Here is an 18,880-nt window from a genome sequence, read left to right as displayed (position 1 = left end):
CAGCCATTTCGGAGTGTGCAAAATTGATTTTGTATTCGGCCTCCGCAGTGGAAGAAGATGGCGGCACGGAGCCGCGGGCACCTCTTCTGCTCCCTTGTCTTTTTTTTTTTTTTTTTTTTTTTTGAGATATCCTCTTCCCCTGTGTAGCCTTGGTGATGGACGATGGGTGGCTCTAGTGCCAGGTGTGCCAGTGGGTCACTCTCAGTCCCTCATGCCTGAGCATGCAGGTCCCTCCCGGTGCCTTCCGCCGAGCAAAAACAATAAGAAACAAATTTACAGCAGCCCCTCCTCGGGTAATTTCTACAGTGCAAAGACCCCCTGCTTCCCACCCCTTTCGCGTGCGTCTTCTTTTAATTAATTAATACTGCATTCATCACTGCTTAATTCCTGTTTCCGTAGCACCCGAGGAGGGGGGCCACCAGCAAAGGCGGGTACCGAGACAGTCTAGATCAGCTGTCTTAGTGGAGGAGCTTAATTAGCCCCTGTGACAATATGGGATCCTTTCCTGCAGCCCCGTAGTGGGTGGTTTCAAACTGGCTTCTTGTGCCCAGCAAACACAACCCTGTGCTGGTCCCTGTGCAGCTGGGTTGTGTGTGCCTGTGGGGAAAGGTGATCTGCTGTTACAGCTGCCTGAATTTTAAAGAATAAAAAAATCACAAATTGACCTTTTTTTGAGCTTGGTGAGGGGCTGAAGACAAAGCAGCTGGGTTTGGTTTGTCCTGGGGTCTCAGTGCTGGGGATGGGCTAAGCCACATTGGGCTATAAAGGGTCCAGTGTGCCTCTGTGCTCATAGCTGCCGCTATATCAGCATTGCAGGGCTCCGGGTCTCCTTTTCTTTCAGTTTTTTTTTTTTTACTTAAACACAACCTGTTGGCATCTGTGCTGCCTCCTCTGCAGAAATCCTCTGTGCTACCCTGTCCTGCAGCCCTGGTGGGGTCTGTGGCTGCAGAGCTAGCCTGGGCGGCCCTGCGGCACTGCTGGGGTGAAACAGCAAATAAATGAGCAAACATTCACTGTTGTGGTGCTTTCAGGAGAATACAGCCTCTTGAGGAATGTCTAGAAATAAAGCTGATGCGCTTGTCATAATCAGTTTTGTGGCGTGCATTGGATTATAGATGGGTGCCTTTGTTGTTTGGGGTTTTTTTAAGATTTTTATCTCCCCATCTTTGAACTCTTGTCTACAGAAACCCAAGGAGAAGGAAACCCCATGTGTCCCTGCAGCTCGTTTCTCGGTGGGGTGGTGACCACAGGTATGGGTGTTCATACCCATGCAGATCCCATCTGCCCGGGCACCATCTTTAAGATCAGATGGAGAGACCCAAAGCTTGTGTGTGAGGAGGGAAGAGAAGACAGGGGGGAACAAAAGCAGCGGATCCACCGTGGTGCTGGGCCGGGCTCCTTGCCAAGAGCGGCTGCGGCACGCAGCCCTGGTTGGGGTGGCGGTTCTTCCCCAGCCGACATGGCTGCCGATGCTTCCTCCCGCCCCTGTCCTCTCCTCCCCGGCACAGACCGCCGGCAGGCCAGGGCGTGAAGGCGGCTCCCGGCTGGGATGTGGGATGAGGGATGTGGGATGCCGTCTTGCCCGCACCCTTCCTGCTGCTAGACAGGACCGCAGCATTGGCGCTCCGGCAGCCCGACGCGCGCCTGTCCCGCGTGACTCGCATACGCAATGCAGCCATGCTTAACGAGCGTGAGTAATTATGCCAGGCAGAGGGTTGGGGTGTGGGGGGCGGTCGGGGTTGGGTGTGTGGTGGTTTTTGCTTGATTATTTTTTTTTGAATTTCCGTTTCCCCCACCCCTTTTTCCCCCCCTGCCCAGCCCGTGCCATTGAAAGTTGGCCACCTCCTTGGCGGTGGCTTCGGCAGGGCCGGGGACGTGGGGGTCAGTTGGCACAGCAACTGCTGTTCGGGGACAAAAGGAGGCGCTTTTTTTTTTTTTTTTTTTTTTTTTTTTTTTTTTTGCAGCGACAGTAGCAGCTGCCAGCCAGAATAGCAAATCCGTGCGACTTGGCACCACTCCAGCTTCCTTGAGGGTTGCAGAGGGATGGTATGTTGGAGGGTAAGACTAGCTAATTAATCTTCTGGCAGGGAACAATGTAATATCAGACAATTACAAAGACAGAATGAAATTACTATAGTGGGAAGGCTGGCATACAAATTTCTCAAAGGGTCCATCCCTCAGCCCACTGCTGTGTTACTTTATATGCGGGAAAAGCACGGACTGTACATGTGCTTTCTGTTGTGCAGGGCTTTTTTTGTATGAATTGAATTATGTGTTTGGAGGAGGGGCGGGGGGATGCGGGCTCGATCACAGGATGAGCTTTTTGAGGAGCAAAAGGGAGAAAGAAGATTTGTTTTAAGCAGAGATGTTCCCTGTCAAGCAGCTGTGCCGAGAGGGCAGACCTGGCGTGTTGCTGATGCTATGGGCTCACACGATTGGAGATATTTTTCCTGTTTATTTTTAGTGATTGTGCTGTGATGCCTGATGGCTACAGCTTTTGGGAGGAGGATCTGACTGCTGGGCAGAGGAGGGAGTGATTTTCTTCAGCGTTTCTACGTGGAGAAGCCCTCAAAGAGCTTTGGAGCTGCTGAAAGTTATTGGGGAAACACACCTACCAGCTCAGTGGCGGTAATTGCCAATAATTAGCTGTAATCACTGCTACCTACAGTTGGGACACTATGATGAATAGGGCAGTGCAAACTGCATGGTGCAGGCTCCCTGTCTGTTTATTTGCAGTGGAGAAAGAATTAGGAAAGTCTCATTTATCCTGGAGCGCAGGAAAGCATCGGTGGGAGATCAGCTTGTGCAGAATTAGCATAGGAAACCCCTCCTCCCTCCTCCTCCTCCTCCTCGCCAGGCGTTAGGAATAAGCTAATGACTCTTCTCCCTCTGCATCTCCTTCCCAGGATGAAACTTAATGCAGTGGGATCTCTAGAAGTGTCATTAAAAAAAAACAAAAAAAAAAACCAAACGTGAAAACAGTATCGGTCAAATTCTCTTTGCAGTGTTGCATGTGTGTGTGTGTGCACGAGGCCCGTGGGGACGTGGCCAGGAGCTGCTTCGAGCCAGGAGGGATTTGGAGCAGCTCCAGCTCAGTTGTTCTTTCTCCTAAGGCATTCGAGTAGGCTCTTGTTTGTGCTTGTATGGATCAGATGGTGCAGAGATGGTGTTTAAAAATCACTGCAAGCCCCTCCTGGCTGCCTCGGCTGCTGTGCTGGACTGCCAGTTGTCACAGAAGCTACTGGAAAACTTGGGTTGAATCAGTTGGGGTTTTTTTCGTGGGTTTTTTTTTTGTTTGTTTGTTTGTTTTTTGAGGGTGTAGCAATGTCATGTGCTGGATTGGCAGGCTGGGGCCCCTTTTCCGAGATGCAGATTAGGAAGACCTGCACACAGCCTAGTCTTTATCCTGTGCCCTGAAAGACATCCTGGTGGGTGCCCATCCAAGGGTATTTGAATATTTTTCAGGGCTGGCTAGATATCAGAAATGTTTCCCGTAGGGTTTCATTGGGGACAGAGGTCCCATCGCAGGGTCCCATCAGAAGTCCCTTGGTGTGGTGCATATGGATGTGTGTAGCTCCTTGTCTGGCTGCATATGCTTGCTCTGCCCAGCCTGAGCTCCCTGTGCTGGCTTCTGCTGAAACCTGAGAAACCAAAAAATTCCCTGTGCAGCCAAAAGAGACAGATCACAAAAGCCAAGTCTGTGGTCCCACCACCTGCTGTATCCACCCTATATTTGTTCTGAGGGTCCCCAAGCGCTTGGGTACACAGTGGCTGTTCCTTCTCTGGATGCAGAGAAGAATGGATGTGTCTTCTTGGAGAGGATGCAGAGTTCAGCCTGGCTGTCCCTTTGATTCCTGTCCTCACCTGCCTACCTGCAGCCAGCCTGACCTCCAGGGCCTGAGGTTCTGGGGGAAACTCTCTCAAGATCAGCCCAGCTTATGCATCTGCAGGAAAAGATCTCAGATTTTCCCATCTAGAGGGTGACAGCTCTAGTTACAGCTGCTGATGAGCAAGAGCTAAGAACTGAAATTATCCCAATCATTTCATAAAAAGCAATTCACTTGGACTCAAGCTTGAATATTGGTCCTAATTAGAGATGAAGTCCCTGTTCTGGACTGTTTCTGAAGTCCTGCTAAAGATGGATTCTCCCTGCTCAGGTCATCTGGTCAGGCCCAGCTTTGCTTTTGTCTCTTATCAGTCTCACCCTGGCAGCACTGCTCCTGCGTGGAAGTGGGGAGACACTCCGAATTGCTTCATCATCAATGATTGGCACTGGAGATGTTTCTGTAAATTAATGAGTGCATCTTCTTGACTATACTTCAAAGTTGTCACTTTATGAATCTTTTATGGAGTTCTCTTTACGCTGAAAAAAACCTGTAGTACAGAAACTTTACCTTTTAAAACCATACAATAAAAAACCCAACCCCTCAGCCTTTCACAGTCAGTTGACTCAATGAACATCACCCACTGGGTCCTGCTCATGTTCACACTGTGGCACTGAATTTGCCCGTGAGGGTGGGTCTGTTCAAATGTGGGCATGATGAAGGGCTAACAATGGCCAGGGCACCTCCTGACCTGAAGCTGTGAGCCTTGATGCTGCAGAAATTCCCACCTCGCAGCAGGGTGTGTCTCCCCTTGAGTCCTACTAAGCCTCTAGAAGTCAACCTCTGGAGTTAGGAAATTTAATTTGTAATAAATCTGCATTACAGTACAAGTAAATCTGCTTCAGTGGCTATAAAAATTAATTCCTTATCCTAAACATTATTATATAGCTTTCAAAATGAATTGACTGTGGTTGGTAGCCTAGTATGTGCCATTATTGGTAATTAGTGTAACAAAATAACATTGCTGTAATATTTCCTGTCTACCCCTCCCCCAGTTGGGAGCATTTCCTATTAGAGAATCAGAATTGCAAATGCGATGCTTGTGTGCAAGCTGCTTGCTTTGATATTATTTTTTTATTTTGTCTGCGTTGGAAGTCTGTCTGTTCTGTGTCTTGGTCTGTGGTTTTCCAGGAGCGTTTGCTTCTGAAAAAGCTTTGGTGTGGCAGAGGGCACCATTAGAGCCTGATGCCGGAGGGTGCTGGTGCCTACCTGGAGGTGCTCAGTGCTCTTGGATCTCCTTGGAGCTTTAGCTTGTGTGCAGCTGCTGGTGAGGTTGCTTACCATCTGCCAGGATATGGCCTTTGTGCCACGTCTTGCAGACAATGTGTACCTCGATGAGTCTTTACAGTGACCCATCATATTCTTGCCTTCATCCAGAAGCTTGGCTTGTCCTAGAAGACATGACACATCCGCCACTTGGGCAGCTCCAAGTCCGCCAAGAGGCGGAGGGAAGCCGAGGGTGCCTTTGCAGCAGGCAATAAATGAAGGACTAGGCTGGGGCAATGATTTCTGGGCAGCTGCAGGTGTCCATAGCAGAAAGGTGCACACACATGTAAACTGGAAGGACCTGAAGAACTTTCCTAGGGTTTTGCAACTGGACTAAGCAAGTTTCCACACCTTGCTCTATTGGCTTGACTAAAACCTGAAGTGGATTCAAAGGAGGATGGAAACACAGGAGCAGCAAGGCAGTTTAATTTATATATTTCCACCATTGTGTGAGGTGAACGGGCACCACCAGGCACCTCTGCTCCACAGCCCCATTTTCACCTTGTCAGGTGCCATCCTGCATCGGGCTGCTCCCTCCCGCCGCCTGGCCAAGGCTCACTGAAGCCCCGTGCCCATCCCAAGTGTCCTGGTATTAACCTCTCGGAAATACCCATCCTAAACACTTCCACAATGCTGACCAAATCAACTACTGGCATTTTATTTGTGGAGTTTCCCATTGGATTATTTTTTTCACTGTCATAAGTCCTTTGTTGGTTTTTTTTGGTTTGTTTTTGTTTTTTTTTTTTTTTTAAATTTATTTTCCTCCTGGGCTTACAGCCCTCGGTGTTGCCTTTTGAAATACCCCTCTGCAGACTTGCAGGTTAGAAGCCTGATTCTTGTGGAATGGAAATTCAGATTCTCCTGTGATTTTTCTGACTCTGGGATCTGGGATTTTATATAAAATACCCAACTTAAAGCTTAACAGCTCTGTAATAAGACCCTGGGACCAAAGAAATGGGAAGCCAGGAGAGGTCTGCTTTTTTTCTTTCCTTTTTTTTTTTTTTTTGATTTTTTTTTTTTTTTTAATGTTATCCCCAGCACAGAGTTATTTCTTGAGTTTCAATGACATGACAGCTTCAGAAGTCTGGATATATGCCCTGGACTCAGTCACCCCATATATCACAGAGCTGAAAAATGCAAAAACCAAGCAGTAAAACTGAGTGGCAGATATCTTTGCCATCCTGGAAAGCGTTTACAATTTAGATGCAATGGTAATATCAGTACCGTTCTTGGCCTGGATGAGGATGGTAAATTATAATTCCAAATTCCAACAAGTTACAAAGTGAACAGGCTGTGCCAGCTGAAACCTTTGATTTGGTTCAAGCTGGGTTTGGTAGCTGAGCCTGGGGTTTTGTGTTTCAACCGGAGTTGGACAAATGCAATTAGCTTAAGCTTGAGGATACAAATTCACTCCAAGCTGGGGGAGGAAAATAAATTGCCTGTTGGAAGGTGATATAATCATGACTTCAGGACTTTCTCCAACTTTTTTTTTTTTCTTTTAGTCAAAGGATATTGAAGTGATTCAAAACAGATTTTTGCTAGAAATGAGCTGATGTATCTTTTCCCACGCTGGTGTTGGTAGGGCCACCGCAGTACTTTGAAGCCTCTGTCCCTATCGCTCCTGCAGGGTAAGAGCACTGCTTTGGCCAGTGGTGCTGCTGGCCAGGCACAACAAGGTATTTTCTTCCTTTTGAAGACCTTATTGAAAGGTCTGTATCTCAGGAGCTTGTCTGGAATGAAACATTTATAAGCCCTTTGACCAATTCCTCTTGTCCTCTCACTTTTTTTTGGGGGGAAGTGGTTTTCCTGTAGTGCCAAACATCTTTTGAACTGGAAGCTTATTTTTATTTGTGGCCCTTCTCATATCACTGGCAGCCAAGTTTGTTGAAGTCTTTGTGCATAGACTTCAAAATGCTCAGATTTTTCATCAAAGTGGGAAGTATCTGTTTTTCTTCATGCGCATATTCTGTGTTTCTTCTCAGTTCTCTTCCAACCCCAAACCTCTCCCTCGCCACCGCTGCACGGAGCACTCAGCTGTTTCAAAGGACCCCAGCAAAGTTAGTTTAGCTTCATTCTTGGTGTGAGCCTGGTATTTCTGGGTCTTTTTAATGAACCATATAACTCTTGGGGAGAAAAATTAAGAAAACAAAACCCATAGCAAGTCAGTATGGTGAATGAGTCCTTACTGAAGCTGGGCAGGAATCTGATCTCCTGCTTGCATGAAAAACTGCAATTCTTGATTTCTCAAATGAAACCAGTCTCAAAGATTAAAAAAAAAATTCTGAAAAAATATTTTAGGTCTAATTAAATATTTAATTTCAATAAAATCGAAGTATTTGAAGAATTTCTTTGCTCATTTAATATTTTATGAGATAAGCCTAAAATTAAACATAAAGTTGTTTCTCAGTGGGGAAAAAACAGAGGTTGTTTTTGTGGTTTTTAAAGAAAAAATAAATCCATCTGATAGAAGTACTTCCCCCATCCCCCAAATAAATTTTTTGTCGCACTGTGAGAATTTCTATACAATGTTGTTGCAGCCTTTTCAGAAAGATGGTGCCTCTCTGGGTACCAGATCTCCTGATGCTCCAGGGACAAAGATGAGCTCTTGCTGCTGCAGTGTAGTTTGGAGAAATCAGTCTTCCACATTATCTTTTTTTTTTTTTTTTTTTTTTTTTTTTTTTTTTCCCTGTATGCTCTTGCTGTAATAGATTTGGGTAGATGGGTAAAACCGAGGTGTGGTAGTCGCTGTAACATCTCCTGGTGTCTGTGTGAAAGACCTGTGGTTGTACTTGACTCTGAGGTTTTCACTTGCTGCTTGGAGGGTTGAGTACAATTCACTCATGGAACAGTGGCAAGAAACCTCCCAGTTTGTCTAATCTTCAGTTGTTCAAGTGTTTAATCTCTTTGTGCATACACAGACTTGTTATGAACTCTGAAGCACAGCAAGGCAGGGTTGGGCCATAACGTTAGTCTGTGTGTGCTTCCAAGGGAAAGCTTTACTGCCTGCCCCGCGTTTATATATACATGCATTTGCTTGAATATTTTAAGCAAGGAGGTTGTGCTTTATTATCATGACTATGCAGACTGCTTCCTGAAATCGCATTCGTTTGTGGCACAATTCCTGGTCTCTAGACTTTGGCTGTGGCAACTAAAAGGCTTGGCTTTTGGGGGATATAATAGCGGGGCAATGCAATGAAATGCAGGACAAACACAACACGGATCAGTTCTCTTTAATGTGGTCATTTATGCATGTGCTTGCCTGGTGGTATTTCTTCTTGGATGTTTGGCATATGTGCTATTTATCTTTTTTCTTTGACCCTAAATCACTTTGCAGCAAGATTCCCCTTCTGCTAGGAGACTTGTGGAAGGAAAGGAGCTACGTGTAACCCTTTGTTTTCTACATCAGATTTCTGATGATATAAATGCCGATCACTGGCAAGATTGTTGCATTGGCAGAAATGATCCTGTTTGTATTAGTTGTGTATCCTCAGGCTCTCCTTGCTGTTTTCCCCTGGTAGCTGCTAAGATGGATGCAGATGTCCCAGAGACTCAGCAAGGATGGGGGTCCATCCAACTGCTCCCATTGCAAAGCTAAGCCTAATTGCAACAGGCGTGAGGATGAAAATAAAGTTATTGCAGACCCATGGCTTGTGAGCACTCCAGCATCTGCTGCAGCTGCGCTGGTGCTAACAGCAAGGGAAATTTCAGATTTGGGGGAAAAAAGTCAGGCCTAACTTCTGTGCCTGCTCAGGCTAACAGGCAGCTTTGGGCAGGATGCTGCCTGATACTGCCTTTGCTCCCCACATGCAAGGGAGCAAGATGTGCGTGTGCTCCCCTCTGCTCAACAGCAAGGCGTGAGCGACCACTGGGAAGCGATTTCTCAGTGGTTTTTGCTGACGCAAAGCAACCTTCTGCTACCTTGGGTAGTTGCAGAGCAGGTAGCAGCACCATTGGAATGAGGGCAGGAGCAATACAAACAATTTACTATCCTGCTGCAAGGATGCTACAACAAGGCCCATAAACGGTCACATAAAGGGAATCTGGGTGGGAGCTGGGAATACACGGACAAACACAATTCTCCCTTAATTTAATAGAATGGTCCATTCAGCAGAGAATATATTGTAAAGCTCTCTCAGGTTGGATGGCCTCCTATTGTGTCTGGCCTTTGAAGTGCTGATTAGCTGGGCTGGGAACACGCTGATAAAAAGTTAATTTCTATTTGCTGTTGCTTTGTAATTGGATGAACACGAAAGCAATTAAATATTAAAACATACAAACAAATAACGAAGTCACTGTAATTAGCCAAAGTTTGATCACTGTCATATTTATTTAGGAGGAGATGATACGTCTCAGCAGGTGACATTTTAAATACCCTTGGCTGCTTTGGTGTTGTCTTCAGAGAATGCTGAATAATGTACGGAGGATTTAATTAAACCCCATTGTAAATCAGCTGTGATGACAGGGAAGTGACAGCCACATGTTGAAAAGAGAATTAGGCCGCAGCAAGAGAGATTAATTAACTATTTTCTACAGAGTTCAAACTAGGTATTGTGCAGGGAGTTTGTCCGAGGAGAACTTGATTGTGAAGTTGTTGCATGTGAGGTTGGAGCCTGTTTGGAGAGGGATGCTCTGCGCCCGGAGATGTCACAGCCCCTTGAAGGGGTGGCTGTGGTCATTGGTACGTCTTGAGAGAGGGAAACTGAGGCACGTGGTGCTGCAGCCTGCGGCTGTGGGTGCTGCTGGTGGCTCTCACCTCCCAGCACCTTCACAGCCCCTGGGCAGGAGGGTCCCAGCAGCTCCTTTGGTGCAAAAAAGATTTTCCACCTCTGTAGTGAATTGCAGGAATCCTGGAAAGCTTCTTAAAGCCTTGAAGCAGGAGGGGAAGGGGAGCTGCTGGATATTTGCTCGGCTTTGGCTGCATCAGAAAACCCCAAAGTTTATGAGCCAGAGTTATCCCAGCTCCCTAGTCAATGCTTTTGCAGGATCTGTGTTCTTGAGGTCTGTTTGCCAAACCTAACGAGTGTCAGTATGTTAGTAATTACAAGAAATAAAGTTAACCAAACTGTTGGGAGTCTCATGGATCCAATTTGGTGAGTTTTATGTTAATGTTTCTCAGTGGCCCTTGCCTTCGGCAGGGATGCTTGGAAGGCACGCTCCGGCTGCCCGGGCGGTGGTGAAGGCTTCACGCCTGGGAACGTGCAGGAGGAAGGTGTCGGTGTATCTGAGAGGACAAAGGTGGGAGAGGGGCCGTTCAGGTGGGAGGGATGGGAAGCACAGGAAGAAATCAGTGCGACTCTGCTGGAGTCAGGAAAATGGGAAAAGCGGTGTGAGAGAGAAACAGAGAGCACAGGGATGGGAGGAACTGAAATGCCATGGGAGAGGGGTGGGAAAAAGGGACGGTATGTGTGGTTCCTCGGCAGCATTCACATTTGATTATCAAGCCTGCTGTGTAATGCTCTTAACCAATGTGGCCGTTTCTACAAGCGCTGTTGCCTTCTGTGTGCATGGGAAGGGGGGAGAGGGGGTGGCTCAGCCCTTGTGCGAGGCCAGACCTGCTCGCTGGCCAGGCCTGGAAAAACACCTGATCCAAAGCACCTACAAGGAGCTGGCTGAGGTAGATCCAGCACTGGTTGCCACCTAGAAGGTACTAGACCACATCAGACTTTTCCTCCTCTCTTCCATCGAGAGACAAAATTTCCGGTGTTGTGTGAGGAAGAAGGTGTATTCCCAGCTGCACGTGAGGGACAGATTTTGTCCATGTTTAAATACTCAAGAAAAAAAGAAAAGAAGTCTAAATGTAACAGTACAGGAGGAAGTTGGGCTGAAGAGCCTCAAATCAGCAAATTAGCCTGAAAATGTGCAGGCAGTCCTGTGCTGGGGTTTGCTACTGCCATGCTTTGTGCTGGGGACGTGGTTGAGCCCTGCAGGCTCCAGTGTACGAGATGGGGGTTTAAACAAATGCAATGGGCTGGGCAGGGGGGCTAATGGGGGGAGCCTTGCGAGGGGGGCGTGAGCCACACCACCAGGCTTATGGGGTGCTGCTGCGCTTCGGGAAGGTGCCGGGTAATCTGGTCTCCTATTGAACTTGTCCATCTCCTCTGGCAGGGCCATCGCTGATCGCCAGGGACCCAGGGTGAGGATGAGCCTGGATGGCTCAGTGTGGGCAGGTCGGCACAGAAGAGGCAGTGGTTCCTCCTGCACAGGTAAGGTGCTGCCTCACCTGAGATCACAGCATGTGGGTGAAGCTTTTGATGCTGGAGATGATGATTTGCACATGTGACTTTGCATTTCAAAGCCTCATTCTCCCCCTCTCTTACCAATGAAAACTGGGTGTAATTGTACATGTTGCAGGAAAGAATTCATTTTATTCCCAGAGGTGTAAATTAATTGATTCAGCCCAGGAAAAAGACCTGGGCACTGGTACAACCAGCTCCCTGAAGGCTTCTCCTCGGTGTATGGATCTGATCAAAAATGCAAATAAGATCTTAGGAGGAGTAAGGGACAGGAAAGAATGGAAAGTAATAAGGAAATATATTGTCATGATGTGGACGACTAGTGCTTCCTTCTCTGAATACAACAGAAAACGATTTCTGCTCCCCTAGATGGTCTTGCAGTTCTACTGGGTGTGCAGAGCAGAATGAAAATAGTGATGCGGGGCTGAAAGCTCCCCTGTCAGGGCAGAATGCATGGCTGGTTTTGCAGATCAGTGGGCTGATGTGATGCACTAGCCCCAGAGCAGAGGCGCTGGAGCCCTCCCTCCGCTGCAAAGGCTGCGGTGATGCAGCTCGCTCTGAGCCCCACGCTGGTGGGCAGTCACTGACTGTGAGCTCTCTCTTCCTGGGTGGCTGGGGAGGCTACAGCCTGATGTCAGGGCTGCCTGGGGAGCCGTAGGTGTCAAGAAGGGGTTTATCCTTTCCCCGTCCCCGACTTTCTGATTGTGTGTTAGGTCTCTTTTGCTTCTTCAGAAGCTTCGGAGAGCTGCTGTGACAGAGAGACAGCACTGGTGCATGTCCCGGCACCGGTCTCTTGGGCTGGGGTTGGTGTAACTGCTGATATGGGCTGGGTTGCGCTGCCACGGGATTTGGAGGTGGCAGAGTGCTTTTTTCTCCGTAACAGTTGGGCAGGGAATATGGATGAGGTTGTTGCTGTCTTCCATAGTGCTGTGTTTATGGTCTCTTCTGAATTGACAGGGACTACTATTCATTGGTGGCAGGACCCCAGTCTGATGCTCTTGCTCTCTCCTCCTTCGGCATGTTTTTGCCATGATTTCTGGTCTTCTAATGCAAGTCTTCAGCTTGCCAGAGGTGTGCGAGGAAGTGTCTTGTGGGTTGTGTTACGAGGAAGAGATGGTCTTTGGGATGATCCATAGTAAGTATGTAATTTTGGCTGCCCCAGACCGAAGCAGTTGTTTTGGCTGACTCTGCAATCCACGGCGAGATGACCAGCTTGGAGGGGAGCACTGCTTCTGGGGAGCTGTGCCTCTCTGGCGCTAGTAAGGCAGCCTGGGTGAGTGCAGCAGAGTCACTAGATAAGTTACAGAGAAACTTCAACTCAAATGAACCCCAGCGCTGCTGGGTTCCCAGCTGCTACAGCAGATGGGACTGGGAAAGCTGGGGGCTCATAGCTGGATGTGGAGGCTGTCAGAGTGGTGCCCTAAACACTGAAAACCTGGACTTGCAAAGCTCTGAGAAATGGGTCCTTTCTGCATCTCAAATCGAGCACCCATCCACACGATACCCTTCTGATTTTAATTTGGCCATGCCTCAGTTCCCCATCTGTACAAGAATAATTCCACCCTTCCTTGCAGGGCTGCTGTAAGGCAAATTAATGTTTGCAAACTGCTCAGATACTATGATAATAAATGTTGTGAAAGCCCAGGAGAAAATTAATAGCTCATTATTTAGACCAGGACTTCGATAACATGCCATACACGGGACACAGGGCTACATATTGAATGATGAGGATAAAGAAAAATATTAAATAGCTGCTCATTAAGAGAGCATTATCCATCTGGTGTACGAAAGGGGGCTTTTTCCTGCGGAAAAAGTGCTCCGTGATCATATTATTACAACGTGTGTTGCGATGCATCTATGCAAGGGGACTGGGCTTGGGTTATCTGTGCAGTGCGGATTCTGGCATTTTTCAAGTGCTTGACTGCAACCTGACTGCTCTTTTAACACTGGGGTTGGCTTTAATATATAGCAAAGAGATAAAAATGCCAGTAGATGGCACTCAAGAATATGGAGCATCGTTCCCCGGGTGTGCGAGACCAATAAAACGCGTTGTTGTGTACCACAAATGGCTTCCTCTGCGCAGCTCTTTATATCAGCTCTTTTTTTCTACCTTTTTCTGTCCTGGAAGTTTGATGCACAGAGCAAAGAAAATATAAGTGCTGGAAGTGGCAGGCGTTGTTAGGTGGTCTGTGCACTCTTATCTCAAATTTGTTTCTACCCTTTGAGTTCGAATTACTTAACAGTCTAGAAATCCTGGGCTGTGCTCTCCTCAGCTGACCCTTTTTTATGCTTTGCTTACAGCCTGTCTGTAAAATGAGATGAGAACTTAATTTGAAAGCTGAAGTTAATTGACCTAAATAAACTAAGAGCCTTCTGTTGGCTATATGGATAAAAAACCTGCATAACCTTCGCTCTCCCTCTTAAACATGCTACAGAGCAGAATGATTTTCCTGGTGCATTTTCAAGCTGCTGCTGTTTACTAACAGTTATTTGTGGCATAGTACCGTCTAGAGAGCCCCGCAACCAGAAAGCTGCTGTGATGTGCAGAGCCAGAGAGGCAGCACCAACCTGGAGCAGCTCGGTTTGACTAGGAAAGATGGACTGTGGTAGCGAATCAAAATCAGGAGAGGGTCTGGCTGCAGGCTCCCTGGGCAATGTAGAAAGCAAGCCCTAGAGCTGCAGGAAGGTCTCTCTGCATCTCCTTTGATGCCTGAGTTGGCCACAGAGCAGAGCCCTTTGCAGCCAGGTTTCCTCACTCAGCATGTGGTGGTGCAGGACGGACAAAGGTGGGTTCATGCTGGGTTGTCACAGAGGTGAGGGATGCCTCGTCTGGAGGAGACCCATTGCTTGCTGGGGCAGGTGTTGGAGAGCATCTAGTTCTGCAAATGCAGCCTAAGCCTGACCTTTAAGAACTGTGATAATTCTTCTGATCCGTGATACCTTTTCTGATCTGTGATACCATCTCCCTGCTGGGAGTGCAACCTCTGATTGCCGCCACCTCTGCTCTCCCCAGCCTCAGTCACCACCCAGTTCTCCCCCTCGTCCCACCAGTATGCACTCTGAGTTCTGCTTTGAGAAAACAGCCCTGGTGTGACTGGCCAACTCTAATTACCCTGGGCAAGCAGATGCTCTCGTGCTAGTTTAGCTTGATTCAGTACTACCTGAAATAGCTGAAACCAGAATAAGGACTGTGTCCGTGCCTGGATCAGTGATTTAAAATGCTTTTTGGCTGCATTCATGTCATTTTTCTAATCCAGACAAGTTGCTAGGCTAGGCTGAAGGATGCTTTTCTGGGAAATGCAGAGAAGAGGATAAGATCAAGGGTACAGCATTAGGCTCCAGCTCAGGTCCTCAGAAAGCATCAGCGGTGGAGCTGAGCTCTGGGCATCAGACAGGGATGGGAGACAGTGGTTTCACCTCTGAGACTGATGGAAACCCAGGAGCTCAGTCAGACATTAGTTAGCCACTCCCTTTCTGTGCTGCCGTTTGCCCCTTCTAAGTGAGTTTTGACAATAACCCGTTTCCCTTGTGGAAGCTGTTGCAGCTCTGTGAATGACATTTCCCTGACTTACACATTCTTCAGGTGTAATTCTTGGGGCGGGGGGAGGTGGGGTTGGACAAAGACTTGGAATAAGACAGTAAAATAATCACAAATTTAGATCCAAAACACAGACGTGTTTGGGTATGACACTTCAGAAGCGTGTTTGCTGTCAGCACAGCCTCTAACCGCTGGCGGAGGGGCAGCTGTGGGGGGGTGGCTGCCAATGTGCCTGGGCAGCTGCTGACGGGGCTTGGGTGTAGGGTCCGAATGGACAAATCCATAAAGATATAGGTGTGTGTCCAGGGACAACCAGTTCAAGAGCAATTTGCTATTTTGGAACCCTCCTCCAGTGCAGTGCAATGCAAGAACAGCAAATGGCATTGCTGCGCACCTCTGAGCTAGGTGGGAGAGGAGATAGAGCATCCTGAGTCTGAAGGGACAGACCCATGAGGATCAGTCCAACGCCTAGCTCCACACAGGGCAGCCTAAAAGTTAAACCCTGTATCTAAGATCGTTGTGCAAGTTCTGCTTGGACACTGACAGGCTTGAGGCCAGACTGCTTCCCTGGGGAGCTTGTTCAAGTGCTTGACCGCCCTCTTGGTCGATTTTTCATCGTAGCCAATACAATCTTCCCCTGATGCAGCTTTAAGCCATTCCCTTGCTTCCTATCACTGAACACCAGAGATAAAGATCAGCATCTTCTTCTCCACTCTCCACCATGAGACAGTTGTAGACAGCAACGACGTCATCCCTCAGTCCGCTCTTCTCTGAGCTGACCAAACCAAGTATCCTCAGCTGCTCCTCATAACTCATGCCCTCCAGTCCTTTTTACCATCTTTGTTGTCTTCCTTTGGACACATTCTAAGATTTTTATATCCTTCTTACCTTGTGGAGCCCAAAGTGGCGCGCAGCAGATGTGGCCCCACCGATACTGAGTATAGTGGGACAGTCACTTCTTTAGGCTGGTTAGCTACACTGTGCTTAACACATCACGGGGTGCAGCTCGTCCTTTAGGCTGCTGGGACACACTGCTGACTCATGGAGGTTGCCAGCAACCAAAAACCCCCAGGTCCCTTTCTGCTGGGCTGCACTCCAGCCTCTTGTCCCTCAATCTGTACGTATTATGTTTACAAAGTCCCAGGTGCAGAATCTGGCACTTGTTCTTGTTATATTTCATGCAGTTGGTGGTTGCCCAGAGCTCTAATGTATTGACAATTCTTTGTAAGACCTCTCTACCCTTGAGGGAATTAACTGCTCCTAATTTAGTGTCGTTGAGTAAGCTTACTTAGTGTGTGGTCAACTCCTGTGTCTAGGTCATTGAGAAAAGCACCAAAGAGCACAGGCTCTAAAAGCGACCTTTGGAGAAGAACGGTACTGACTGGCCACCAGCCAGATGTACCCCTTTCACTACAGCTCCTTGAGCCTGACCTTTCAGTTACCTTGTGTACGTGTCTAGCTGTATGCTGGACATGCTGCCTCTCACAGTAACCCTCTGGACAAAATCCAAACTTTTGCTAAAATCCAAAAAGCCCATGCCTACTGCCTTCCCTTTGTCCACTAGGTGGGTAGTTCTGCTGTAAGAGGATATTACGGTGGTATAAGGCATGACTGTCCTTTCACAAACAGATGTTGGCTTCGTCCAACGACCGCATTGTCTTTCAAGTGGTTTTCAATAACTCCTAGAATAATCTTCTCCATAATTTCACCAGGCGTCGAAGTGAGACTGACAGGCCTATAATTACCAGGGTCATCTTTCTTGCCCTTCTTGAAAACTGGAATAACATTTGCTAGCTTCCAGTTGACTGGGACCTCTCCAGGTTCCCAGGACCATTGATAGGTAACTGTGAGGGGTCTCACAATAAAATCAGCCAACTTTCAGTGTGCTGGGATGAATCTCCTCAGGCTCTGCTGTCATGGCTTAACCCCAGCTGGCAGCTCAGCCCCACGCAGCCGCTCGCCTGCTGCCCTCACAGTGGGATGGGGAGAGGATCGGAAGGGTGAAAGTGAGAAGACTTGGGGGTTGAGATAAAGGCAGTTTAACAGGTAAAGCAAAAGCCACGCATGCAGGCAAAACAAGGAATTCATTCACCACTTGCCATGGGCAGGCAGGGGTTCAGCTGTCGTCAGGAGAGCAGGGCTCCAGCACATGTAATAGCTACTTGGGAAAACAAACACCATCATTCCTAACATCCCTCTTCCTTCTTCTTCTCCCAGCTCATAGACTCAGCATGATGCTCAATGTTACAAAATATCCCTTTGGCCAGTCCAGGTCAGCTGTCCTGGCTGTGTCCCCTACCAATTTCCCACGCCCCTCCAGCCCTCTTGCTGCCAGGACCTGAGAAACGGAACAGTCCTTGACTTGGTTATATAAACATCACCCAGCAACACCCAAAACCATCAGTGTGCTATCAGCATTGGTCTCACACCGAATCCAAAACACAGCACTACACTAACTAAGAAGAAAATTAACTCTATCCCAGCTGAAACCAGGATACCTGTTGTCTTATGTCCGTTCAGTTGCAGCAGAAAATCCTGTACAGGTTCAAAGTCAGCTGGGACCTTATCACTCCCCTAGTTACCATCCTCCAGCTGGGGGCTCCAGGCATCCCAGGGTGCACCGTTGCTGTTAAAGATAGAGGTGAAGAAGGAACTAAATGTCTCTGCTTTATCTATTTGTGAGACCACCAACCCCAGCAAGGAATGGACGGATGGTTGGGGTTTGGAGAGAAAGCAAGCACAGAGCCCTGGTGTGAGAAGCATGCAAGGGTATGTTGAGCTGACCGGCTGGTGAGGTCACCTCAAACCTCCAATCTGCTCAAAAACCTGGGCCAGGACTGGTACCTGTTGCTACAGGGAAATGTCCCTGCAACGGTAATTGAAATAATTACGGCTCTCTGCAACAGAGGGGAAATAGCTGGCCGGGGAATGTCACATGAGCTAGCAGTAGAAAACAGGTGTTCCCCACTACATTTACTCTCTAAGTGAAAGTACAACAGATGCAAAACAGCATTAAAATGGTAGCAAGGCTGTAAATACGGCTTCTAATTACTGCACCAGGTAATGTCAATCGCAACAAACCAGCTTTCTCCCAAGGATGCTCTGCAAGCAAGTGGGATGTATAAAGTCTTTTAAAAGATGGATTTGTTTGTTTTTTCTCATCCCCCTTTAATGCAACACATCTAATCTCGCTCACTTAGGGCAGCAGAGTGTCACAGCCTTTCTGCCTGGTGTATCTTTGGTACGCCGTGCTGAGAATAACCAAGGAGATGGGAACAGAGCATTAAATGCAGAGATTTGGGGATGGGGAGAGGTGGGTGGAGGAAGCTGCCAAGTACGGGAATAGTACGAGCAGGAAAGGAAAGAGCAGAAATGGAGAGCTACAAGAAACAGTGTGAGTGATGGGAGAGAAAATAGCACCGAGTAGGGTGGCCCCAGCCGACTTCTAAGAAGTTACAGCATTTGCTATGGAGAGGAGGGATTTGGGATCCTCCTGGCTCTGGCAATGCCTCATTCACCTCCGCAGTGGTGGTATAGTAAAGGGTAAAGGATGGAAGCATTCCCCACGATTCTCTGCTAATCGCTCTGTTCATCAGTCTGGTTTGGGGTATATAACCCTGCCAACCACTGAAGCAGATCAGCATCTCTTATATGTGAACAGTACTGGCACTTTCCCTTGCATGTGCTGGCATCCCCCCTCTCCAGCTTGGGGCAGTAAGTCTGGAGGATATTGATTTGCACTTTCATTTTGTGCTTCTAGAACAGGAACCACGCTTTTTCTCAGAGATGATTTGTTTGGGGCGGGGGGAAGATACGTTGTGTTAGCACAGTGTTGTTGTTAAGGTCAGAAGGCCTTTTCAAAGAGGCTACCACAGCTCTTCCTGAAGCTGGGAGGACTGCAACTGGCCAGATCCTTATAAGCTGTAGCTCTTCCAAATTTCCTCTTGGCTCTGGGATCT

At 47.8% G+C, this 18,880-nt stretch overlaps 1 protein-coding gene across 1 annotated transcript in view; it reads left to right on the top strand.

The window, feature by feature from the left end:
* The first annotated feature begins 1,369 nt into the window (after window positions 1-1,369).
* Window positions 1,370-18,880, top strand: part of TNRC6C (trinucleotide repeat containing adaptor 6C) — a 334,947-nt gene continuing 317,436 nt past the window's right edge. Inside the window, exons 1-3 of the mRNA XM_080393279.1 lie at window positions 1,370-1,690; window positions 1,965-2,058; window positions 11,256-11,353. Of these exons, the coding sequence (XP_080249405.1) occupies window positions 11,300-11,353 (54 nt within the window). The 5' untranslated portion in view covers window positions 1,370-1,690; window positions 1,965-2,058; window positions 11,256-11,299. The remainder of the gene's footprint in view (window positions 1,691-1,964; window positions 2,059-11,255; window positions 11,354-18,880) is intronic.

The sequence above is a fragment of the Falco punctatus genome, assembly GCF_963210335.1.
Source record: "Falco punctatus genome assembly, chromosome: 1".
Taxonomy (NCBI): Eukaryota; Metazoa; Chordata; class Aves; order Falconiformes; family Falconidae; genus Falco; species Falco punctatus.
This window is presented reverse-complemented; position numbering and strand designations above follow the sequence as displayed.